This window comes from Geotrypetes seraphini, chromosome 3 (assembly GCF_902459505.1).
Source record: "Geotrypetes seraphini chromosome 3, aGeoSer1.1, whole genome shotgun sequence".
Taxonomy (NCBI): Eukaryota; Metazoa; Chordata; class Amphibia; order Gymnophiona; family Dermophiidae; genus Geotrypetes; species Geotrypetes seraphini.
Window position 1 is genome coordinate 321,551,168 of NC_047086.1, and position 26,391 is coordinate 321,577,558.

At 42.2% G+C, this 26,391-nt stretch overlaps 1 protein-coding gene across 2 annotated transcripts in view; it reads left to right on the plus strand.

Annotated features, from left to right (window-relative positions):
• Positions 1–26,391, plus strand: part of ACSS1 (acyl-CoA synthetase short chain family member 1) — a 134,815-nt gene that overhangs the window by 53,443 nt on the left and 54,981 nt on the right. For both annotated transcript variants that reach the window (XM_033936529.1, XM_033936528.1), the window contains exons 6-8: positions 6,395–6,542; positions 12,158–12,295; positions 23,428–23,520. In XM_033936529.1, the coding sequence (XP_033792420.1) occupies positions 6,395–6,542; positions 12,158–12,295; positions 23,428–23,520 (379 nt within the window). The remainder of the gene's footprint in view (positions 1–6,394; positions 6,543–12,157; positions 12,296–23,427; positions 23,521–26,391) is intronic.

Here is a 26,391-nt window from a genome sequence, read left to right on the forward strand (position 1 = left end):
TCACTGCCACCATCGGGAACAGGCCGGCGACGAGTTCTCCCTCCCTGCTTTTCTTTCCCGCGGAGCCGACCAACTCTCGCTGGCCGACGTCAAATCTAACGTCGGAGAGGACGTTCCGGGCCAGCCAGGCACCGATTGGCTGGCCCAGAACGTCCTCTCCGACATCAGAATTGACGTAGGGTGGTGAGAGTTAGTCGGCCCCGCGGGGAAGAAAAGCAGGGAGGGAGAACTCGGCGCTGGCTTGTTCCCGATAGCGGCAATGGTAGCCTTTCCCCGGCAGCAGCCTATTCCCCGGTGGGTGGCCAGCTGTACACCCCCTTGCATTTCCTACTAGCACTAAAACATTCAAAGCTCTGCTGGAGAAGGTAGGAATTCTGTCTTCTGGAGAAAGGAAGTTGATATGGAAGCGAGGGGTGGGTTAAGGGTGGGTGGGGGTAACTTTCCATATACAGTACATAAAGCTAGAGGTCTAGGCTTAGGTAGGCAGGAACTTTGGAAAAGCCATTAGGGTTTAGTGTCTGGGGATGGTTGAAATCTCTGCATGCAAACTAGACTGTGTGTTTTTTGTTTTTTTTTTAAACCCAAACTATTCAAACTTGTTTTGTGCATAACGCTATCATAACTTGGCCAATTGTAATAAAACTTGGGATATATCATTCTGAATAAATTTGCAATAAGCCCACATTTATGCCAGCTAGAGAATGACATGGTCAAATTTGTCCCTGTCCCCTTGGGATCTGTCTCCATCCCATCCCATCCCATCCCTGCGAGTTTTGTCCCTGTCCCTGCCCCACGCAAGCTCTGTCCTCATCTGCAAAAGCCTCAAACACTTTAAGCGGATGCTGGAAGGTCTTCCAGACGTGGCCTCGAGCTTGGGGCCTTCCAAAACCGGGACAAACTATTTGGTTTTGGAAATCCATCTGGACACCCAGACAGTCCTCTTAAAAGAGGACATGTCCGGGTTTTTCCGGCCATCTGATAACTGTTCTTTGACTGAATTCTTTCTTAGAAAAATATCAAATTTTTGTCAGTTCAAAAGATTGTTAAGAATTTATCTCTTCAGGAAATTTATCAATAATACATGAATTAGAAAATTTCTTTGTAATACTATATAAATTCCTAGGTATACCACCTTCTTTACCTGTTAACTGTATAGAACTCTTACTGGGAAAGTGATGGATATAAATGTCCATTGTATTGTATTATATTGTACTTAGCGAGAAAGCAAGAAGGTAGCCCGTCTACTAGATCCACTGTGAGAAATAATAGGAGAAGTAGACCAAACAGAATTTTAAAAACTGCCCTTATTACACATACTGCCAGAATTTAAAAATGTTTGATGTGGCCACATTTTGCCAAAGAGGCTGTCGGGGGCAATTGACTGAAACCATAAATGCAAATAACAATAATAAACATATGGAAAAAAAAAAACCATTCACAAATGAAACATTCCCTCATAAAACTGGTTATGCATAATGAAAAATCCAATCTTAATATATCAATGAATAAATTTAAAACTTTGTAAATAAATAGCTGAATTACAAATAAATAACTATAAAGATATACATATTGTGACCAGCCAGGCATTCTCCCAGTGCAGGTTCCAGTCAGGACAGAGGGAAAGAGGGTGAAACAGAAAGCCCGGGGAGGAATTGGGAAGGAACAGGTTGGGTCTGAGCTGGATAATCCTGTTGACCACCGGGGGAGCCCAAGAGGCCCTTGGAACACTGCCAGAGCTGACACAGCAGGGCGGGGTCCCAAGGTATATAAACCTGTCCCAGACACCAGGAAAGGGAGCCAGCTAGGGAGGAAGTTTAGGCCTTGCCTCCCTAGGAACCCTGCTGAGCCAAGCAGGGACAACAGGCCTCAGCCTATGGAGTTGGAGGAGTTTGAGCAGTCAGGAGAGTTGTTTCAAGCTGATGAACCCATGGATTGCCAAGACACCTGGACTGCTGGGGATGATAACTTGCCAGAGCCAATGCTGGTGAACTGGACTTTGAGCCACAAGCAGTGAGTGTTTGTTTTTGAACTGTTTGTGAGCTGTGTTTTTTCTTTGGAATGCTGATGTTTTGAGTGAAAGCTTAGAGAGAGTTTGGGGAGAGGTTTTGCTTCCATCCGGGAGGGAATTTGAATGCCTGTCTGAAGGCCTACAATTTTGGCAAAACCTGCTACTCTCTCCTGTTCCTGATAACCATAATTAATGATTGTCAGAGGCTTTCCTATTTTCTGCTAAAGACTAGAAACTAAGGAAACTCAAATATTGAACTGCAGTCTCAGGACTGAATAAAAGGACTGCTTATCTGCAGTTAGAGTAAGCTCTCTAAGGAGCTAAGGTCTCCAGATTGGGTGAGACTGAAGAAGCAGTGGAGCAGTAAAAGTTTAAACCTAATTTGGTATGCTTCAATTACTTTGCCCTTTTTGGCCTTTTTGGGTTTTTTTTGTGTTTTTATTTCTTGAATGCTGTATAGGAGTCCTGGATGATATTCCTGACTAGTTCAAGGCATTACTTACCTGTTGTGAAGAAAGTGAGTAAAATGAACCATTTATTTAAACTTCTTGAATGCTGAGACTTTATTGTGTTTTTTTTTGACTACTAAAAATCCAGTCCTGCAGGGTGACTCCAGGCCGGGTCACACGCAAGTATATGATTTAGTGTAGCCATCAGGATTTCTTCAAACCCCTATCCTGGGTTGGACTGATGGTCACATATTTGGTATCAGGAGTGGGATGATTGCACCTCCTGCAGGACAGTTGAAGGAACTGTATTAAAAAAAAAAAACACGTTTTTCTTTTTGCTTGGTCACTCTTGTGAACTTATGCTAGAGAAGGCATAGTTAACTTTCTGTATTTTTTTTTTTTTGCTTGGAAATTGAATCAATTGGACTATGGACTAATTGTTTGTTGTTAAAAAATAAGATACTTTCTCTGGAATTCCTGAAACTTACTTGGAGGAGGAGTTTCCGGCCGGAAACCGGAAACCTGATAACAGAACTGCAGCATATCCGTGGGAGGAGAACTGTGGAGTTCAGTTGCAGGCAGAGGCCGGGAAAGTTACACCAAGCTTCCAGAGCTGAGCGCCAGGACGACCCAGCTACACTACCAGTGGACCGGAGTTCCTGAGTCGGTTCCGGTGGACCGGAGTTCCAGAGGGAGGCAAGCCGAGCGGAGAACGACTGGGGGCCAAGGAGGCCTAAAAACCAAAAAGGCCAAAAAGGGCAAAGTAATTGAAGCATACCAAATTAGGTTTAAACTTTTACTGCTCCACTGCTTCTTCAGTCTCACCCAATCTGGAGACCTTAGCTCCTTAGAGAGCTTACTCTAACTGCAGATAAGCAGTCCTTTTATTCAGTCCTGAGACTGCAGTTCAATATTTGAGTTTCCTTAGTTTCTAGTCTTTAGCAGAAAATAGGAAAGCCTCTGACAATCATTAATTATGGTTATCAGGAACAGGAGAGAGTAGCAGGTTTTGCCAAAATTGTAGGCCTTCAGACAGGCATTCAAATTCCCTCCCGGATGGAAGCAAAACCTCTCCCCAAACTCTCTCTAAGCTTTCACTCAAAACATCAGAATTCCAAAGAAAAAACACAGCTCACAAACAGTTCAAAAACAAACACTCACTGCTTGTGGCTCAAAGTCCAGTTCACCAGCATTGGCTCTGGCAAGTTATCATCCCCAGCAGTCCAGGTGTCTTGGCAATCCATGGGTTCATCAGCTTGAAACAACTCTCCTGACTACTCAAGCTCCTCCAACTCCATAGGCTGAGGCCTGTTGTCCCTGCTTGGCTCAGCAGGGTTCCTAGGGAGGCAAGGCCTAAACTTCCTCCCTAGCTGGCTCCCTTTCCTGGTGTCTGGGACAGGTTTATATACCTTGGGACCCCGCCCTGCTGTGTCAGCCCTGGCAGTGTTCCAAGGGCCTCTTGGGCTCCCCCGGTGGTCAACAGGATTATCCAGCTCAGACCCAACCTGTTCCTTCCCAATTCCTCCCCGGGCTTTCTGTTTCACCCTCTTTCCTACTCCTGACTGGAACCTGCACTGGGAGAATGCCTGGCTGGTCACAATATGTAGATTAAAAAGCAAAAGGCTTACCTAGCAGGTGGATAACACACTAATTACAGCAAAGCTGCAATACACCTGATTAAAACTGTGCTGGTTTAAAAGATGTGCACAAACCAATCCCCCCTTTTATGTTTAAATCTGTTTTATTAACAACAAAGAACCACATAACAACAAAGGCAAAACAGCGGACAATTAAGGGGGCAGGGCTGGGGGAGGGTGCTTTAGGGGGTTGTGGGGAGGGGATGGGGGAGGGGTATCTCTGTAACCCGGGAGGACATCAGAGTCCAGTCCTCTTGGGGGGGGTCCCCTTCTTGTACACCCCTACAACCAATCCCCCCTTTTATGAAGTCACATTAGGCTTTTTTATTGTCGATCATGCTCATAGAATTCCTACTGTATGTGCGTCGGAGCTAATACAGCTGCGACCGGCGATAAAAATGCCTAACACGGCTTCATAAAAGGGGGCCCAAATTTTCAATACAAATCATGTATGGATTGGTAATTGACATAATTGACTAATGCAAACATACTTGCCCTAGTCATTTATCAGTGGTTAAACACCATATATTTGAACAATAGATCTTTTGAGACAGATAGAAAAACAACCACTGAATGCAAGCTTGAATAGTGCCTAACAAACCAATAAAAAGGCTATGATGAACCATAAAATGAAACTCTAAGCTCATAAAACGTTTTGAAGCACATCAGAAAGAAACCAGATTGCCAAGCATACTCGCATTTGCCTGGGTCCGTTGTAAATGACAATCAAGCAGCCACATGTGGTCACAACCTAACTTATGTCTAAAATAGAAGTCTAACGTGTGCATAATTAATGAGTCTGAGGAGTTAAAAAAACTCAAAGGAACACAAGAAACAACAAACTAGTCTCAGAAATATTGACTAAATCATATAGTTAATAAGCACAACATAAAAAAATATCTGAAAAAAATCATTGAGAAACCATATAACTGTGCACAATGGGTGGGGATTCCAAAAGGCACTTGAGGTGTTCCTTGTTCCATGCCACTTAAAATTGTTTTTAAAGTTTCATTTTATGGTTCATCATAGCCAGTGGTGTAACGAGGATAGGATGCCCCCACATGTCTCCTCTCTGCCCCACCTGCTCCTTCCATGCCACCCCCGCCTCCTCCTCTCCACCACCGCTCCTTCTGCACCTCCCTTCACACCCCATAACTCTTAAAATCTTTGCCAGCGTGAGCAACTTCTTCAGCCTGCTGCTCGCACTGGCTTTCCTTCTGACATCACTTCCTGGCCCCGAGACCTAGAAGTGGGAGTCCTGCCCATGCATGTGTTAACCTCACCAACTTTAATAGTCATGTTTTCCCCAAAATAGTCACATTTTCTTCAGAAGGGGAGTAAACTTAAGTGAAATCTTTATTGCAAGACCAAGACAAACTACAAAGTATGTGAGAACAGAATGCAGCAAAACACATCCTAACAAAGTTCACAATACAAACAGGCAGGTCTCAAGGCATCTCATGAACAAGTTAAACCTCTCAGTTCACTCCCCCTACAAGCTGTCATTGCTCCCATTCACAGCAAATCACAGAAAATATTAGAACCAAACCAGCAACTCAGAACCACAAACCACAGAAAGGCCAAAAACTGTACAGTCTGCCAAATATGCACAGAAATAGCAAAACAACTGGTAGCAAAAACCTGGAATGGGAAAGCCGAGAAATATGAAACAATATGATAGTTCAACAGAAACACTGGTGACCCAATCCTGCTCCCCAAATATGGAATTATTTACCAATCTGTCTTAGAGAAGAAGTTATACTGGCGAGATTTAAAGGCTCCCTCAAAAGCTTTTTCTATATAGACGCTTTTGAAAAATAGCAAGATCAAATTGACAGATCAGTTCTGTTCATCACAATCATAGTCCTGCCACATTCAAATACAGTCATATTTTAGGCAGCTCTTAATTCCTTCCCTAATGTCTTTTCCCATCTATGTTCTTTTCATGATAAATTGTAGTTCTACCTTTTATCCCTCCCCCAAGTCAGTCATGGTTAATGTCTGTCGTATATATGTTTAAGATGCCTATTTTTATATTGGCAATCACTTAGAAATTTTTTATAAGTGTTTTCATCAAATTTTAAAAAAAGAAAACAAAAAACCCAAACTAGTAGTAGATTCTCAGCTCCCCAGTCCCTTCGACCATAAGCCCCTTCTTCCCCCCTAATACACCCTCCTGTGGGATTCTGGAGCCCCCCACCCCCATATATCCTTAGAAGGGGAGTAAACTTAAGTGTGCATTTATTTTGTAGGTTACACAGATTTGCTCATACTACATGACTGTGTGTTTTTCTCTCCAGTATGTGTTTGACTACAAGCAAGGTGATATATTTTGCTGTGTGGCAGATATTGGCTGGATCACGGGGCACAGCTATGTTGTGTATGGACCACTCTGCAATGGATCCACTACTGTCTTGTTTGAGAGCACTCCACTCTACCCTAATCCAGGTGAGGGAATATTGCATTTCCAGCTGGATCCCATTTGCCTCTAGGCCTGCTCTGGTGAATGCTCAAGGCTGTATTTGTTTAAGGACAGCTTGCTGGTTTACTTACATTGGTATCACTGAGTACAGATTTACAAAATGTATCCCAGAATTGTCCTGTTCAGCTATAATAGTGAGTGATGAGAAGGCACCTTTTTGCAACCTGTGACTGTCTTTAAAACCTGTAAGAATTCAGACAGTTCATCTTGGAATTGGAAAGAGCGTCATCTGGAGCCTGGAGTATATTTTTGGATATGATATGGAGAATAGAAATGTAAATAAGTAATAAATTTATGATTACCACCTCTTCACATTTCTTTTCTGAACGACAGAAGATCTGCAAATAATCCCCAAGTCTTTGAAATGAGTCACTGTTTGAAATTAAAAGCACTCTATCAGCATTATGTCTATGTGAAACCTACATGAGAAATTTATATTTATACACCACTTATAGCCTATGTGGTTTTACATTCAGGTAGTTTATCATATTTCCCTATACGTCCCGGTGGACTCATACTCTATCTAGTATACCTGGGGCAATGAGGGGATTAAGTGACTTGCCCATAGTCACAAGGAGCAGTGAGGGATTTGAACTCACAACCTTAGGGTGCTGAGACTGTAATTCTAACCACTGTGCCACACACTCCCCACCATGGAATGTCTACATAGTAACATAGTAGATGACGGCAGATAAAGACCCGAATGGCCCATCCAGTCTGCCCAACCTGATTCAATTTAAATTTTTTGTTCTTAGCTATTTCTGGGCAAAAATCCAAGGCTTTACCCTGTACTGTGCTTGGGTTCCAACTGCCGAAATCTCTGTTAACCCTTTCAGGACCAAGGGACATATTTGTCCCATAACTTTAAAATCCTATAAATTTTGATTGGGATAGTCTACAGTTCTAAATTTGATATGTACGGATTCCATATGATACTGCCTTTATGTAAACAAACTGGTTCCGACATTCATTCATTAGCGTCGTTGCCAGATTGACGAGAAGATTCACTTGCCACACTGTCCATAAGCCAGAAGTGTGATTTTTTTAAATAAAAATAATGATATTTCACAAAAAAAATCAATTTTTTGGCATCTGCAAGCCCTTTTTACCATAAAAATGTCGTCAAAACCACAAAAATTGGCCTACGATCCTTATGGTCTTGAAAGGGTTAAGACTTACTCCAGCCCATCTACACCCTCCCAGCCATCAGAATGTTCCAATTTCTTCCATATTTTACAAAAGGTTTGCTGAATACATCTAAGACTGCGAGGAGATACAGGTGTAAGTGATGGCACATTCAGTAGGAAAAGGATATTTAGTAAGAAACAAATCCAGAGAGGGTGGCATCACCTGGAGGTTTGAATGTGTAAGTGCCAGTTTTGAAACCTTTGGAGTCAGTTCTATAATGCCTTGCAGTGAGAGCCTGTTCGGTAATGGAATTTTGGTGCCCAGATTCCGTTATCGAATGCTAGCGAAACCCAGCCTTGGCATGACTAACATTAACATGCTCACAGTTAACCTGGTATAACTGTGGTTGCGTAAATATGGCAAGGGTATGTATAACTTACACTGGTTCCCATGTCTGTCCTGGAGTACCCCCTTGCGAGTTAGGTTTTCAAGATATCCGCAACAAATATGCATGATTTTTAAAAAGGTTTCCGGGTGATCCAGGAAATTACAGACCGATAAGCCTGACATCGGTGCCAGGCAAAATAGTGGAAACTAATATAAAGTATAAAATTACGGAACACGTACACAAACATGATTTAATGGGACAGAGTTGGCTTGTATTCAGCCAATGAAAGTCTTACCTCACCAATTTGTTTCATTTCTTTGAAGGCATGAATAAACATGTGGATAAAGATGATCCAGTTGATGTAGTGTTTCTAGATTTTCAGAAAACTTTTGAGAAAGTTCCTCATGAGAAGCTCCTTAGAAATGTAAAAAGCCACGGGAGGTTCTTTTGTGAATTAGGAATTGGTTATTGGACAGAAAACAAAGGGTAGGGTTAAATGGCTATTTTTCTCAGTGAAGGATCGGTGCTATTTAATGTATTTATAAATTGGAATGGCAAGTGAGGTGATTAAAGTTGCAGATGACATAAAACTTTTCAAAGTTAAAACATTGCATTCTGCAGCTTTTATACATTGCATAGCAGCTTTCTAAAATCACTATTGACATGTTCAGAGCATTTCCACATATAAAAGCCATCCTTTCTAAAAGGATTTCAGTAGAGTTTAATGTACTTTCTCCAAGGATAAATAAGCCATATCTTCTCACAACTAGGTGACATCATCTGATGGGGCCCAGTATAGATGTTTCTCAGTGCTTTGTCTCTTTAAGAGGCTTATGGCAGCATCCCACCCTATATATGAACATGGAACCAGCAGTCTGCATTTTTCCTCAGAGAAGAGAGGTTGCGTTTTTGGCCATTCTTTAGCTCATTCACTGTATTTTTTGTATTGGTGCCTTTAGTAACATAGTAAATGACAGCAGATAAAGACCTGAACGGTCCATTCAGTCTGCCCAATATACTCATTATACATTCTTGGTTAAATTGTCTTTTCTTTAATATTTCTGGGCAGTAGACCATAGAAGTCCACCTGGTACTGTGTTTAGGTTCCCACTGCTGGAGTTGACATTGAAACTCACTCCAGCCTATCCTAACCATCCAGTCACTGGGGCTTCTATCAAAGCCCTTCCCAGCTCATCCTAAACCAAATCACCTTATATGGGACACAGAACGTGCAAGATTGCCCAGTACTGGCCTTAGTTTGTTTTATGCCATTCATTTTCTAATTAGAGATCCTCTGTGTTCATCCCACGCTTTTTTGAATTCCGTCACCGTTTTCATCTCCACTACCTCCCTCAGGAGGGCATTCCAGGTATCCACCACCCTCTCCATGAAAAATAATTTCCTAACTTTACTTCTAAGCTTGCCACCCCACAACCTCAATTCATGCCCTTTAGTTTTACCATTTTCCTTTCTCTGGAAAAGATTTGTTTCTGTATTAATACCTTTCAAGTATTTAAACATCTGTATCATATCTCCCCTGTCCCTACTCTCGAATATACATTTTCAGGTCTTCAATTCTCTTCTTGTACGTCTTTCTATACAGCCCAACATCCTTCTGGCTACAGCCGCCTTGTCACACTGTTTTGTTGCCTTTAGATCCTCAGACACTATCACCCCAAGGTTCCTCTCTCTGTCGCATAGAAACATAGAAACATGATGGCAGATAAAGGCCAAATGGCCCATCTAGTCTGCCCATCCGCAGTAACCATTATCTCTTTCTCTCTCCGAGAGATCCCACGTGCCTATCCCACAGTCTCTGTCTTCACCATCTCTTTTGGGAGACTGTTCCATGCATCTATTACACGCGTTAAACCACTAATGCGGCTTCGTAAAAGGAGCCCTAAGTTATTCTACATTGCTCATTTGATGTATAGTGCAACATTCGATTTGTGGGTTAAATCTCATGACCACCTAGACTACACTGATAAGTTTATTACCATTCTAGTCTCTTTTCTAGATTTTTACCATAGTACACTAACCTCCACCTTTACAAAATTGCGGAAGTGGTTTGTAGCGTAGGCCAGCACGCTAAATGCTCTGCGCTGCTCCCAACGCTCGTAGGAACTGGGAGCAGCACAGAGCATTCAGCGTATCAGCCTGCGCTAAAAAACCGCTTCTGCAGTTAGGGCTCCTTTTATCAAGCTGCGCTAGTGGCTTAATGCGCGTAATAGCGCGCATTAAACCGCCGGCCGCGCTAGCTGCTAATGCCTGCCTGGAGCAGGCGGTCATTTTTTTGGCCAGCGCGGGGGTAGCGCGTGATTAAAAGTCACGAATGCTACCCTGCTAGCGCGGCTTGATAAAAGGAGCCCTTAGTGTACTAAAGAAACTGTAATTACTTATGTAAAATAACATTTGGTGTTAACTATAGCAGAAAAACATAATGCTTCCAACTCATTTCTCAAAAATGGAGTCCTGTTCAAACGTAGGGCCTATTTTACAAAGCCGCGCAGCAACAGCCCCAAAGCCCTTTAAATCTCTATGGGCTTCAGGGCCGTTACCGCAGCGGCCCGCGCTAAACGGCTTCGTAAAAGAGGCCCTTATTGTACTTTAGACCAGTGTTTTTCAACCTTTTTACACCTATGGACCGGCAGAAATAAAATAATTATTCTGTGGACCAGCATCGGTCTGTGGACCGGCGGTTGAAGAACACTGGGCTAAGTCGTGGGCCGGACCCTGCCCATCTCTACCAAATCTCCATCCCAGACCCCGCTCCCATAATAGTACTAATTGCACCTTGCATGTCCCGTGCCTCATCTGAAAGCCTTCCCTCTGATGTTGCAACGTCAGAGAGAAGGCTTCCGGTTCAGGCGCAGGATGCCCGCAGGAACCACTGCCCGTGGCTTTGTGCACTGAATCAGTTAGGAAGAAGGAATTGGCTCAAAGATAACGCCGCATCGATTGCACCGTGGACTGGCGGTTGAAGAACACTGTTTTGGGCCTGATGCATGTGCTGGCCCTGTGGACCGGCAGGAAATTTCTGTGGACCGGCAATGGTCCATGGACCGGTGGTTGAAGAACACTGCTTTAGACCGTTGACACATAGTATTTTTATGGATTGCTTAATTTATATTATTCTGTGATGCTCGCTGAGAATCTCTCCCATGCTTTGCATGTGTAATGCCAATAAAACGTGTACTGTATTGTTATATTTGTTTGACATGCGATATCTGGATCTATTGTATTGCCTTGTTTATGTTAATTTTTTCATATACGCTGCATGGCTTGTACAGCTGGAATGTATCGTGTCTTAATCAATAAATAAAATAATTATTAAAAAACAAATAACTATTCAGTTGAACATAGAAAAACATAGGGCTCCTTTTACAAAGGTACGCTAGCGTTTTTAGCGCATGCACCGGATTAGCGCGTGCTATAGCGTGCGCTACCCGAAAAACTACCGCCTGCTCAAGAGGAGGCAGTAGCAGCTAGCACATGTGGCATTTTAGCGCACGCTATTCCGTGCGTTAAGGCTCTAACGCACCTTTGTAAAAGGAGCCCAAAGTGTTAACATAGTAACATAGTAGATGACGGCAGATGAAGACCTATATGGTCCATCTAGTCAAATTTGCATAAATATGAAAATATTATTAATCAAGTGTTAAAACCATAAAAAATTAAACAAAAATATAAATGAATATATGAAATAAATAAATGAAATATAAAATATAATTTTTTTTTTACCTTTCCTCTTATAAATCAATAAAAATTTTGAATCTTTTACCAATAGATATTAGGTCTGACTTAGATTATGAGTTTTTGTAGGAAATTTTCCTATTTTGGAAGCATAACTTCAGAGTGGTTTTTAATAGTTAGGAATTTTCCAGTCAGCATTGGTTTTCTTTTCAAGGAGATATAATTTTATATATATTTTAAATGTTTTCAGCTTCTACAATGTATAATTGTATTGTATTGTATTAATGTTCTGTGAGTTTTCCTCTCACTAACAGTGTTTGTTTCATTTTACTACAAACTGATTAAAAATGTATGTATTTGGGGGGTTTTTAGGTCGATATTGGGAGATGGTGCAGCGGTTGAAAATTAATCAATTTTATGGTGCTCCCACTGCTATTCGCCTGCTACTGAAATATGAAGACAGCTGGGTAAAGAAGTACGACCGGTCTAGCTTAAGAACATTGGGATCAGGTTTGAAACACCTTTGGTCTTGTGTATAGCACTGATTTTCATCTTCCAAGTACGTGTCTTTTTGAAACATTAACGCTTGACTTAAAAACTGTGAAAAATCATTTTCCTAAGTGCAATTAATAGAATATATAACATGTTACCCTCGAAATCTGTGAGAGTCAGATCTTACCATTGATTACTCTATGTGACTTAATGGCACATAAGGGTTTGTAAGTTTTTAACATGATCTTTTGAACCCTTCTTTCCCTTATGCAAGCTATTCCCTTCTTTCAGGCACTACCTTTGCTTACTATCTGCTTTCACATGGTGTCCAGAAAAAAACGGGACCCCCCAGCATTTTCCCAAATAATCCAAAACATCCTCGTGCAGCAGAAATATCTGCTTGAATTTTGAGATATTTCCAAATACTATGGGCAAGATGCACTAATGTCAGCGATCATCGCTAAACTTGTTTTTACAGCTTTAATGATGATCGCAAAATATCTGTTCCGTAAAAAAAAAAAGAAAAAAGTCCTCCACTACTGATGACGGTCCTCCCCAATGACTCCTGACAAATGCGCCCCCCCCGAGCCACTGTCCCCCTTTCAAACCCAAAACAAATGGCAGGAAAAATGCCCACTCCCTCCTGCCATCCTAATGACCCACTGTGACAAAACTGCAAGAGGGATGCCCACTCCCTCCTGCCACGAAGGCCCCCCCGTGCCAATTGACTCTCCCCCTAAATAAAAGGGCAAGAGGGATGCCCATACCCTCCTGCCACTGGAGGCCCCCCTCAACTCTTCTCCCGTACCTTTTAAGTTGCAAGCTGAAGGGGTGCTCAATTCCTCCTTCTCCGAGGACACCAAGTCTACAGTTCCAGGCCTTCTCCTCCCAATGCATCATGTCATGCACGGGGAGGGTCCTAAAGCCCTGATTGGCTCAGATGCCTCAGGCCCCTCCCCTTGGGAGGGGGTCTTAGGCATCTGAGCCAATTAGGGACTTCCTTAGGCTCCTTCCTCTGTATCCCATGTACATGGGGGAGGAGCCTAAGGCCCTGATTGGCTTGACTGGATGTCGTTAGTATGGCAGGAGAGAGTGGTTGGTGGGGGTAGGGATTAGCGTGGAAGATCCTTTGTGGCAGGAGGGAGTAGGCATCTCTCCTGCTGTTTTGCTGCGGGGGTCAGTCGGGATGGCAGGAGGAAATGGGCATCCCTTCTGCCATTAATGGGGGGTTTGGGGGAGGGACAGTGGATATGGGGAGCTGGCACAGGGGGGGAATGGCACGGGGGATGTCTTTTTTTTTTTTTTAATGGAACAGGTTGTGCGTTCCATTAAACACACACACAACATTTGTGCCATTAAAAAAAGCTCTAATAGCAGTTACAGGAGGCTGCTTCCCCTGTCACTGCTGTTAGGGCTCTGCACATGTGTCAGTCACTCACTGAGCAATTGATCGGTCACGTTTACATGGAAATGATTTGTATCTCCGTGCAAACCATTTGTATGCAAACTTGATTGCGCAATGATCGCTGCTGGAGAATCGGCCAACAGTGATCGAGTTGGTATCTTTAGTGCATCTAGCCCTTTATTTTTAACAGGATGGAGCTCCAGTGCCTTCAGCTCACAAAACAGTTGAGCTCTTAATTAATGAAACTCCAGAATTCATTGAGTCAACAGCTCAGTGGTGTCAAAGATTTTGTGAATTTGTCAAGGTTGAAGAAGTACACTTTGAACATAAATTATGACTGGCTTACCTACTGAAGAAGGCTTTAAACTAGAATCATTGGGCAGGATGATCAAAACTCTCAGGTGAGTAGAAGCCCTCAGGAAAGTGAGTCACTAAATACATCTTCACAAATGAGAAATGGGGGCAGTGTCTGTAAAGAAGTATATGCTAATGCTCGAAGTATGAGAAACAAGATTCTGGATCTAGAGGCTGTGATGGAAGAAGTTGAATCGGATTTACTGGCGATCACAGAAATGTGGTCAATGGAGAACCATGACTAAGATATAGTTATACCAGGCTATAATCTGTTCAGGAAAGACAGGGTAGGAAGAAAAGGGGGGAGTGGAGTTATAAGTTAAAGATTATATTAAAGCCGCACAATTGCAGGATGTGCAGGGTAAAGAAGAGGCACTGTGGGTCAGTCTGGAAAGAGGGAATGGAAAATGTATTTACATTGGTGTGATATACAGGTCTCCTTCACAGACAGAAATAGACAGTGATTTAATAGTAGACATTCAGAAAATAACTATAAAAGGGGAAATATTACTAATAGTTGATTATAATAATCCAGATGTTGATTGGGGTATCCCTGTTGTGGGGTCTTCTAGAAGTATGGAAATCCTGGATTCTCTACAAGGAGAACTGTTCCAGCATTTGGTAGTGGAACCCATGCGGGATGGGGCCATACTGGACTTATAAGCATTTTCAGATGTTACAACGAGTGATCATCTGGCATCCAGTGATCACCGCATGGTGTGGTCTAATATTAAGACAAGTGTAGAGAGGGCTCATTGAATAATAAAGGTTCTAGATTTTAAAAAATAATTTGTTCACATGGGGGTTATATCAAGGAATTTATTGTCTGGATGGAAACTGAAAGGAGCTATTGTAAGGAAAATAAGTAAAAGTAAGGCCGCTTTGGTTCTCAAAAGTAGTAGCTGAGAAAGTGAGGAATAAGAGGTTAGCTTTCATAAACTACAAAACACAGGCAAAAATATCTGGAAAAATTAAGAGAGGCTGGTCGTGTAGTCGAGAAAGCAAAGATGCAAATGGAAGAAAAAATAGCTGGCATGGTAAAACGGGAAGATAAGACATTATTTTAGTTATATTAGTGATAGGAAAAAGTGCAAAAGTGGCATTGTGAGACTGAAAAGTGAAGGGGAGAAATATGTAGAAGCTGATAAACAAAAGGCTGAATTGCTTAACAAATATTTCTGTTCTCTGTTCATGACTGAAGCACTGGGAGTGGGACCGCAGAAGACAAACACAAATATGGATGGAGTAGTGATAGACCCTGGTTGATTTTCAGAGGGTTGTGTTCGTAAGGAGCTAGCTAAACTGAAGGTGGACAAATTGATGGATCCAGATGGTGTATATCCAAGAGTACTGAAGGAGCTTAGGGAACTTCTGGTGGCTCCATTGGTTGACCTTTTCAGTGCTTCTGTAGAGTCGAGAGTGGTACCGAAGGACTGGAGAAGGGCAGATGTAGTCCCTCTCCACAAAAGTGCAAGTAAGGAAAAATAAGGGAATTACCGGCTAGTAAGTCTTTCTGTGGTACATAAATTAATGGAAATGCTTTTAAAATGAAGAAGATTTAGTGAAGTTTCTGGAATCCAGTGGATTACAGGACCCAAGGCAACATGAATTCACTAGAGGCAGGTCTTATCAGACAAATCTGATCAATTTCTTTGGGTGAACAGAGATTTGGATAGAGGGAGTGCGCTAGATGTGGTGTATTTAGATTTTAGCAAAGCCTTTGACAGTGTTCCTCACAGGCATCTAATATATAAACTGAGTGTTCTCAGTATGGCCCAAAAGTGATGGACTGGGTCAGGAACTGATGGAGTGGGAGGTGACAGAGGGTAGTGGTCAATAAAGATCGCTCTGAAGAAAGGGATGTTACCAGTGGTGTACCTCAAGGTTCAGTTATTGGGCCTATTCTTTTTTACATTTTTGTAAGCAATATTGCTGAAGGGCTTTTGGGTAAGATTTGCCTTTTTTCGGATGATACCAAAATCTGCAATACAGTAGACACCCCGATGGTGTGAATAACATGAGGAAGGACCTAGTGAACCTTGAAGAATGGTCTGAAATTTGGCAGCTAAGATTAAATGTTAAGACATGCAAGATTATACGTTTGGGCTGCAAAAACCCAAGGGAACAGTACATTTTAGTGGGTGAAGAACTTTTATGCACGAAAGAGGAGTGGAACTTGGGTATGATAGTATGCGATGATCTTAAGGTGGCCAAACAGGTTGAAAAGGCAATAGTGGATGCTAGGGTGCATAGGAAGAGGTATGGCCAGTAGGAAAAAGGAGGTATTGAAGTCCTTAGAATATTGTGTACAATTCTGGAGACTGCACCTTCATAAAGATATAAACAGGATGGAGTCTGTCCAGAGGAAGGCTACTAAAATGGTTGATGATCATAAGAACATAAGAATTGCCGCTGCTGGGTCAGACCAGTGGTCCATCACGCCCAGCAGTCCGCTCATGTGGCAGCCCCCAAGTCAAAGACCTGTACCCTAACCGAGACCAGCTCTACCTACATTTGTTCTGGTTCAGCAGGAACTTGTCCAACCTTGTCTTGAATCCTTGGAGGGTTTTTCCATTATAACAGACTCCAGAAGAGCATTCCAGTTCTCTACCAGTCTCTGGGTGAAGAAGAACTTCCTTACGTTTGTACGGAATCTATCCCCTTTTAACTTCAGAGAGTGCCCTCTCGTTCTCTCTACCTTGGAGAGGGTGAACAACCTGTCTTTATCTACTAAGTCTATTCCCTTCATTATCTTGAATGTTTCGATCATGTCTCATCTCATTCTCTTTTCAAGGGAGAATAGGCCCAGCTTCCCTAATCTCTCACTTTATGGCAACTCTTCCAACCCCTTAACCATTTTAGTCGCTCTTCTCTGGACCTTTTCGAGTAGTACCGTGTCCTTCATCATATAAACGGCAACCAGTGCTGGACGCAGTATTCCAGATGAGGGCTTACCATGGCCCGGTACAGCGGCATGATAGCCTTCTCCGATCTGTTCATCACAAGGCATATGAGGACAGACTTAAAGATCTCAATATGTATACTTTAGAATAGAGGAAAGGCAGGAGAGAGGAGATACAATAAAGATGTTTAAATACCTACATGGCATAAATGTTCATGAGGCTAGTCTCTTTAATTTGAAAGGAAGCTCTAGAATGAGAGGGATTATGATGAAGTTAAGAGGTGATAGGCTCAGGAGTAATCTAAGGAAATACATTTTTACAGGAAGGGTGGTAGATGTGTGAAATAGTCTCCTGGTAGAGGTGGTGGAGACAAAGATTGTGTCTGAATTTAAGAAAGCGTGTGACAAGCTTGTGGGATCTCTTAGGGAGTAGAGGAGGAGATAGTGAATGCTGTAGATGGGCAGGCTGGATGGGCCATTTGGCCTTTATCCTGGGCAGGCGAGCAAGAGGCAGGAGAGAAGAGACTTCAATTATCCGGGGATAGATTGGAACCTAGGCAACTCCAGCTGCAGTAGAGAGACCAAGTTCCTGGATGCTGTAGGCAATTGCTTCCTGGAACAACTTGTCATGGAAAATACGAGAGGAAATACAAATCTAGACTTAATTCTAAATGGACTGCGAGGACCTGCACAAGGTATAGAAGTAGAAGGGATGCTGGGAAACAGTGATCACATGATCCACTTCAACCTAGACATAGGAATAAAAAATCGATCCAGAATGACAGCCACGATACTGAACTTTCGAAAAGGGAACTATGAAGGGATGAGAGTCATGGTGAGGAAGAAGATTAGGAAGAGGATAAGCACTGTAAATACACTAGAGCAAGCATGGTCCCTTTTTAAGGACACAGTCACAGAGGCGCAAAATTTATATATACCGCGTATCAACAAGGGTTCCAAGAGGAAGAAGAACAAGGAACCGGCATGGCTCACTGTAGCAGTGAAGAAATCGATCAGAGACAAGAAGACTTCGTTTAAGGAATGGAAAAGGACAAAAACAGACAAAAACTGGAAAAAGCACAAAAAACATCAAAGCAAGTGCCATAAGGCGGTAAGAGGGGCCAAAAGAGACTCAGAAGAAAAAATAGCCAAGGAGGCAAAAAAACTGCAAGCCGTTCTTTCGATATATTAAGGGGAAACGACCCGCAAAGGAAGCAGTAGGGCCGCTAGATGACCATGGAATAAAGGTAGTACTAAAGGAGGACAAAACCATTGCCGACAAACTGAACACATTTTTTGCGTCTCTATTTACTGAAGAGGATATATCCAATATACCAAAAGCCGACAGGCTATACAAAGGAAATGAAGACGGGAAACTGACAGGGACGACGGTCAGTCTAGAAGAGGTATGCAGACAGATTGATAGTCTTAAAAATGATAAATCCCTGGGACAAGACAGCATCCACCTGACGGTAATCAAGGAACTGAAAGGGGTTATAGCTGAATTGCTCCAACTAATAGCCAATCTGTCGATCAAATCAGAAAAGATTCCAGAAGACTGGAAAGTGGCGAATGTTACGCTGATCTTCAAGAAAGGTTCGAAGGGAGATCTGGGAAACTACAGACCAGTGAGTCTGACTTCAGTACCAGGAAAGATGGTAGAGGTGCTGATAAAGGACCGCATCATCGATCACCTTGACGGACTCAAGCTGATGAAGACCAACCAGCACGGCTTCAGCAAAGGAAGATCTTGCTTGACAAACTTACTGCACTTCTTTGAAGGAGTAAATGGGCAGATAGACAAAGGTGACCCGGTCGACATCGTATATCTAGATTTTCAGAAGGTGTTTAACAAGGTTCTGCATGAACATCTATTTCAAAAAATTGCGAGCTATGGAATTGAGGGTGATATACTCATGTGGATTAAAAACTGGTTGGCGGTAATTTACGGTACTGATTGTGTTATTTCCTATGTCATGTAATTCCAATTTTGCTTGTTCAGACTTTGGTCTTACTTTGTACTATCGCTGCTGATACTTCCTTTGTTCAAGTTCTTTTTTCTGTTTGCTATTGTTGCTATTATATACCAATAAAAAATTTTTGAACGCAAAAAAACCCAAAACTGATTGGCGGATAGAAAACAGAGAGTGGGGGTGAATGGACAGACTGGAAAAGCGTCATGAGTGGAGTGCCGCAGGGTTCGGTGTTCAGGCCTGTGCTCTTCAACATATTTATAAATGACCTAGAAATTGGCATGACGAGTGAGGTGATTAAATTTGCGGATGATACAAAGTTATTCAGAGTAGTGAGGACATAGAAGGATTGCGAAGACCTACAAAGAGACACAAATATGCTCAAGGAATGGGCTGCGAAATGGCAAATGAGGTTCAGCATGGATAAGTGTAAGGTGCTGCATGTTGGTAACAAAAATCAAATGCACGAATACCGGATGTGCGGTGCTATACTCGGAGAGAGCCCCCAGGAAAGAGACTTGGGAGTACTTGTAGACAAGTAAATGAAACCGTCTGCACAATGTGCGGCGGTGAAAAGGGCAAACAGAATGTTAGGATTGATTAAGAAGGGGATCACAAACAGATCTGAAAAGGTTATCATGCCGTTGTACCGGGCCATGGTATGCCCCCAGCTGGAATACTGCGTCCAACACTTGGTCGCTGTACATGAAAAAGGACATAGTACTACTCAAAAGGGTTCAGAGAAGAGCGACAAAAATGGTTAAGGGACTGGGGGAGTTGCTATACAACGAGAGTCTAGAGAAACTGGGCCTGTTCTCTCATGAAAAGAGAAGACTGAGAGGGGACATGATCAAAACATTCAAGATATTGAAGGGAATTGACTTAGTATAGAAAGATGAAGAGGGCACTCGCTAAACATAAGAACATAACATAAGAACATAAGAATTGCCGCTGCTGGGTCAGACCAGTGGTCCATTATGCCCAGCAGTCCGCTCACGCGGCGGCCCCTAGGTCAAAGACCAGTGCTCTAAATGAGCCCAGCCTCGCCTGCGTACTTTCCAGTTGAGCAGGAACTTGTCTAACTTTGGCTTGAATCCCTGGAGGGTGTTTTCCCCTACAACAGACTCCAGGAGAGCGTTTCAGTTTTCTACCACTCTCTGGGTGAAGAAAAACTTCCTTATGTTCGTACAGAATCTATTGTTCTTCCCAAAAGAACAGTAACCGCCGGGACCAAGAAACGGATCTTGTTCGTTTTATCTATCCCCTTTCAATTTTAGAGAGTGCCTTCTCATTCTCCCTACCTTGCAGAGGGTGAACAACCTGTCTTTATCGAAGTCTATTCCCTTCAGTATCTTGAATGTTTCGATTATGTCCCTTCTCAATCTCCTCTTTTCGAGAGAGAAGAGGCCCAGTTTCTCTAAATCTCTCGCTGTACGGCAACTCCTCCAGCCCCTTAACCATTTTAGTCGCTCTTCTCTGTACCCTTTCGAGTAGTACCGTGTTCTTCTTCACCCAGAGAGTGATAGAAATCTGGAACGCTCTTCCGGAGGCTGTTATAGGGGAAAGCACCCTTCACGGATTCAAGACAAGATTGGATAAGTTCCTACTGGAACAAAACTTATGCAGGTAACGCTAGACTCAAATAGGGCACTGGTCTTTGACCTAAGGGCCGCTGCATGAGCAGACTGCTGGGCACGATGGACCACTAGTCTACCCAGCAGCGGTGGATCTTGTGTTCTTGTGTATCTGCCTTCATGTTTCTAATTAAGAAAAAAATTCATTATACTAATGTATTTTCAAAGATCATACTAAACGTTTAAATGGTTGCAAAGTATTTTGAAACTATGTAGGTGGTCCTGTTTTTTCTGGTCACTATGTAGATCTAGTTCAGGCTTCTCTCATTCAACTTTTTTGCAGTTTCTCATTACCGTTCCCATCATGCCTTTCCCTAATTACTCCTCATGAACCCAGTTCATTGGACAGGTCATGCTTCTCTAGGCCCTTCTCTTCCAGTGCCAACTCCCCAACTTTGCACTTTCCATCTTGCTATACTGTATGTGTGGAAAAGGCTTGCTGAGTTGATATACCATGCTCCTTTCCTGAAGGTGAAGGAAGCCATAAAAGAAAAGAAGGACTCTTTCAAAAAATGGAAATGCATAAAGACAACCGAAGCCTGGAACAAACATAAAGATGATCAGAAGAAATGTCACAAGGCGGTGAGGGATGCAAAACAGGAATATGAGGAAAAAATAGCCCAGGAGGCCAAAAACTTCAAGCCCTTCTTTAGATACGTGAAAGGGAAAAAACCTGCAAAAGAGGCAGTGGGACCCCTGGACGACCAGGGAAGAAAAGGGTACATCAAGGAAGATAAACAAATCGCAGACAAACTAAATTCCTTCTTTGCGTCCGTCTTTACGAAGGAGGACACCTCAACAATACCTGAAGCGGAGAAAGTGTTTGCAGGAGAAATAGAAGACAGCCTCACCACAGTTGAAGTGGACTTAGACCAGATATACTATCAGATCGACAAACTTAAAAGTGACAAATCCCCTGGACCGGATGGAATTCACCCGAGAGTCTTAAAGGAATTGAAGGTTGAAATCGGAGAGTTATTGCAAAAACTTGCAAACCTGACAATCAGAACTGGACAGATACCGGACGACTGGAGGATAGCGAACGTCACCCCAATTTTCAAAAAAGGATCGAGAGGGGAACCGGGCAACTATAGACCTGTGAGTCTTACGTCTGTCCCCGGCAAGATGGTTGAAGCACTGATCAAGGATAGCATAGTCCGACACTTGGACGCACACGACTTGATGAAACCCAGTCAACATGGATTCAGGAAAGGGAAATCATGTTTGACGAATTTACTCCAATTTTTTGAGACCGTGAACGAGCAAATTGATAGTGGGAAGCCGGTGGACATAATATACTTGGACTTCCAGAAAGCGTTCGACAAAGTTCCACACGAAAGACTTCTCAGGAAACTACAAAGCCATGGCATAGAGGGGGATATACAAAGATGGATAGGCAAATGGCTGGAAAACCGAAAGCAGAGAGTGGGCATAAATGGGAAGTTCTCCGACTGGGAGAAAGTGACTAGTGGTGTACCCCAGGGCTCGGTACTTGGGCCGATCCTTTTTAATATTTATATCAATGACCTGGAGGAAGGAACATCCAGTGAGATCATCAAGTTTGCAGACGATACAAAACTATGCCGGGCGATCAGATCGCAGGAGGATAGAGAGAAACTCCAGAGTGACTTGTGTCGGTTAGAAACATGGGCGGAGAAATGGCAGATGAAGTTCAATGTGGAGAAATGCAAGGTAATGCATTTAGGCAATAAGAATAAGGAATACGAGTATACAATGTCAGGTGCAACTCTGGGGAAGAGTGAACAAGAAAAGGACCTGGGTGTACTGATAGATAGGACCCTGAAGCCGTCGGCACAATGCGCGGCAGCGGCAAAGAAGGCAAATAGAATGTTGGGCATGATAAAGAAAGGAATCTCGAGTAGATCGGAGAAAGTTATAATGCCGCTTTATAGGGCAATGGTCAGACCACACTTGGAATACTGCGTCCAACATTGGTCTCCTTACCTAAAGAAGGATATAAAACTGCTGGAGAGGGTGCAGAGACGAGCAACAAAACTGGTGAAGGGTATGGAGAAACTGGAATACGAGGACAGACTTATAACACTAGGATTGTTCTCCCTTGAGAAAAGGAGACTGCGTGGGGATATGATCGAGACCTTCAAAATACTGAAAGGAATCGACAAAATAGAGCAGAGAAGATTATTTACATTGTCCAATTTGACACGGACTAGAGGACATGTAATGAAGCTATGGGGGGACAGGTTCAGGACTAATGTCAGGAAGTTCTGCTTCACTCAGAGAATGGTTGACACCTGGAATGCCCTCCCAGAGGAGATTATTGCGGAATCGACCGTCCTAGGCTTCAAGAGCAAACTAGATGCATATCTCCTTAAGAGAGGCATATAAGGATATGGTGGACTATAAATTACGCCAGGTGTACACCTGGCAGGGCCTCCGCGTGTGCGGATCGCCGGACTTGATGGACCGAAGGTCTGATCCGGAGATGGCAGTTCTTATGTTCTTATGTTCTTATGACTTATTCAAATCCAGTCTAAAAAGCCATTTTTTTTAGGCTCCTTGTAAATCTTAATCCCTGATTTTCCCGAAAATAGCCTTTTTGACTTTTCCCATTTCCTTGATGCATGAAATTCCCCGTGCTTTTTTTTTGTCTTATATATTGTCTTGACTAGATTGTAAATTCTACAAAGAAGGGATTTTCTTACATGTATTATATAGCACCGTTTATTTTTTTAATCATTCAGTGGTGCTATACATCATACACAATGATAATAATAATACAGTAATGCTCCTCCATACACGTTATATTCAACACTACAAAAAAAATTTAGTGTTCCTGATGTAAAAGTAAAGTGTATTTTCTTAACGTATATTTAATCTCTTTCTTACTACTTTGGTTTTAGTGGGAGAGCCCATCAACCATGAAGCATGGGAATGGTTTTACAAAGTGGTGGGAGAGAACAGATGCACCCTTGTAGATACCTGGTGGCAAACAGGTAAACTCTCATAAGTTTCAAGTTTATTAAAATTTTTGATTGAATGCCCATCATAGATTCTAAGCGATGTACATAAAATTATAATCTTAAAAAACATTTAAAACATAAGACATGGACAATGACAGACTCAAAAAATACACAAGGGACTCCTTTTACAAAGGAGCGCTAGCGTTTTTAATATACGCACCGGATTAGCACGCACTAGCCGAAAATCTACCACCTGCTCAAAAGGAGGCAGTAGCGGCTAGCGCGCGTGGCAATTTAGCGCGCGCTATTCCGCGTGTTAAGGCTCTAGCGCGGCTTTGTAAAAGGAGGCCAAGGGATAGGGTAGAACTACAATAAATTCAGAATAGTAAACATAAAATGGAAAAAAAATGAGAGGAAAAGGTAGGAAAGAGTTGTGGAATCAGATCAAAATACGGGCAATGTATCAGGGTCGAGAACGTTTACTGGATCAAAAAAGAAGACATGGTGTTATTTATTGATCGAATGCATCTTTGGAAAGGAAAGTTTTTAATGCCCCTTTGAATTTTTACAAATTTTTTTCTTCCCTAAGAAAAGAGGGTAAAGAATTCCATATAGAGGGGGCAGTTACAGAGAATATTGTTGTACGATAGGTATTAATAATCTTTAGAGAAGGAACATATAATAAGTGCTGATCTATAGATCTAAGTAATCTTGGTTGAGCATGGGGAATGAGAAGTTTATCAATGAAGATGGGAACATTTGTTGTTAGAGTTTTGAAGGTTAGTAGGGCAATTCTATATGTTATTCTATGGGTAATGGGAAGCTCGTGTGTTGATTTCAAAAGAGGGGTGACGTGATCATACTTCAAGTTTCCAGAAGACTTGGGTCAAATTGTAAGAACTCCTATTAAAAAGAACACCAAAGAAACATCCAATAACATATCCAATTTTAGACCTGTCGCAAACATCCCTCTTGTTGCTAAATTAATGGAAGGGATGGTAAATGCTGAACTAAATACCTATCTAGACAAATTCAACTTACTGCAGAATAACCAATCCGGTTTCAGACCCGGTTTCAGCACCGAAACCATTATGGCCTCACTACTAAACCACCTACATTCCCTTCTCAGTCAAGGCACCAGTGCTATGATTCTGCAACTGGATCTAAGTTGCGCCTTCGACTTAGTAGATCACACCATTTTAATGAACTGTTTAGAATCCCTAGGCATCACAGGAAACGCTTACAACTGGTTCCAGGGATTCCTCGAACACAGATCCTAGAAACATAGAAACATAGAAAAAAGCGGCAGAAAAGGGCTGTAGCCCACCAAGTCTGCCCATTCCAGGTATCCCCCCCCATCAGGTATTCAAAGAAGACAAACTTTCCTTCAGCTGGAATAACAACTGCGGGTTACCCCAGGGCTCCCCGTTGTCTCCAACCCTATTCAACATCTACCTTATCACATTGGGTCACCTGCTACAAAGCCTAAAGCTCAATTTTTACATTTATGCTGACGACATTACAATAGTGCTACCACTAACCTGTCTGTCGTCAGACTTTATTAATTTCTTAACCAACATCCTAAATCAAATAGAGCTTTGGATGACGGCCTTCAAACTAAAACTTAACATAGAAAAAACTAAATTTTTCCTGGCATCCCCCAACAAAAAGATAAAAGATAACATGATTCACGTGAATGGCCGAGAATACGAAATTGACCAAACCATAAAAATACAAGGAGTTACCCTTGACAAACACCTAACCCTGGAAAGCATACAGATCTAATGTTCAAAAAAAAAATATCAGTCCTATGGAAGCTCCGCACCATTAAAAAATCCTTAGATGAATCGTCCTTTCGATTACTAGTTCAATCATCCATCTTGAGTACACTAGATTACTGTAACATTATATATCTAGGAGCTTATAAAAAGACACTTAACAAGCTGAGATTAATTCAGAACACTGCAGTCCAGCTAATCTTTGGTTTAAAAAAATGGGAACATGTCACCCCTTACTTCCAGATACTCCACTGGTTGCCGGTGGAATCCAGAATACTCATCAAGTTCGCCTGCATCAGCTACAAAGCTGTCTTTGGGATGCTACCATCTTACCTCGCCTCTCAATTCATCCTCAACAGCTCTAATAAGAGCTCTCGCAGAATAAATCTCTTTAACTACCCATCCCTGAAATCATGCCATTACAAGAAGTTCCTCGACAGAATGTTATCATTCCAGGCAGCCAAACTGAACACATGGCTCATAAAACCCATACTCGAGGCCACTTCATACACCGACTTCAGAAAATCTCTGAAGACCCGTCTGTTTAACAAATTCTAATCCCAATTCATGCGCAATCCCCCTCAGCTATCCTCTTCCCAATCCCCAAATCTCTAGATCTTAGACTAACTCATGCTTTTCCCATTTTGTAATGGTATTCCTACCCAAATTGTTTTCCCCTTGTATCTTAATCTTTGACTATATACATCCTTTAGATTCAAACCAACTTGGTTCTCTTCCATTTGTAATTGTATCCCAGTTCGACTTGTTTTTTTCCCCTTACATCTCATGCTCTGACTGTATGTATCTTGTTGTAAACCGCTTTGAACTTATGGTATAGCAGTATATAAGAAATAAAATTATTATTATTATTATTCATATATAACTCGTACAAAAAGAAACTCGCAGACTACAACTTAACCAAAATACGGCCATTAAACTTATATATAAGGCAAGGAAATACGATCATGTCACCTCTCCTCGAAGCCCATTGGCTCCCCATATCTCACTGGACAACTTACAAAATACTTCTACTCGCCTTTAAGATCTAACTCTCCAGCTTTTTTTGGTAAATATCTTATTCCTTATGCCTCCTCTCGGTTACTACGATCTAACAGTCAGAACTTAT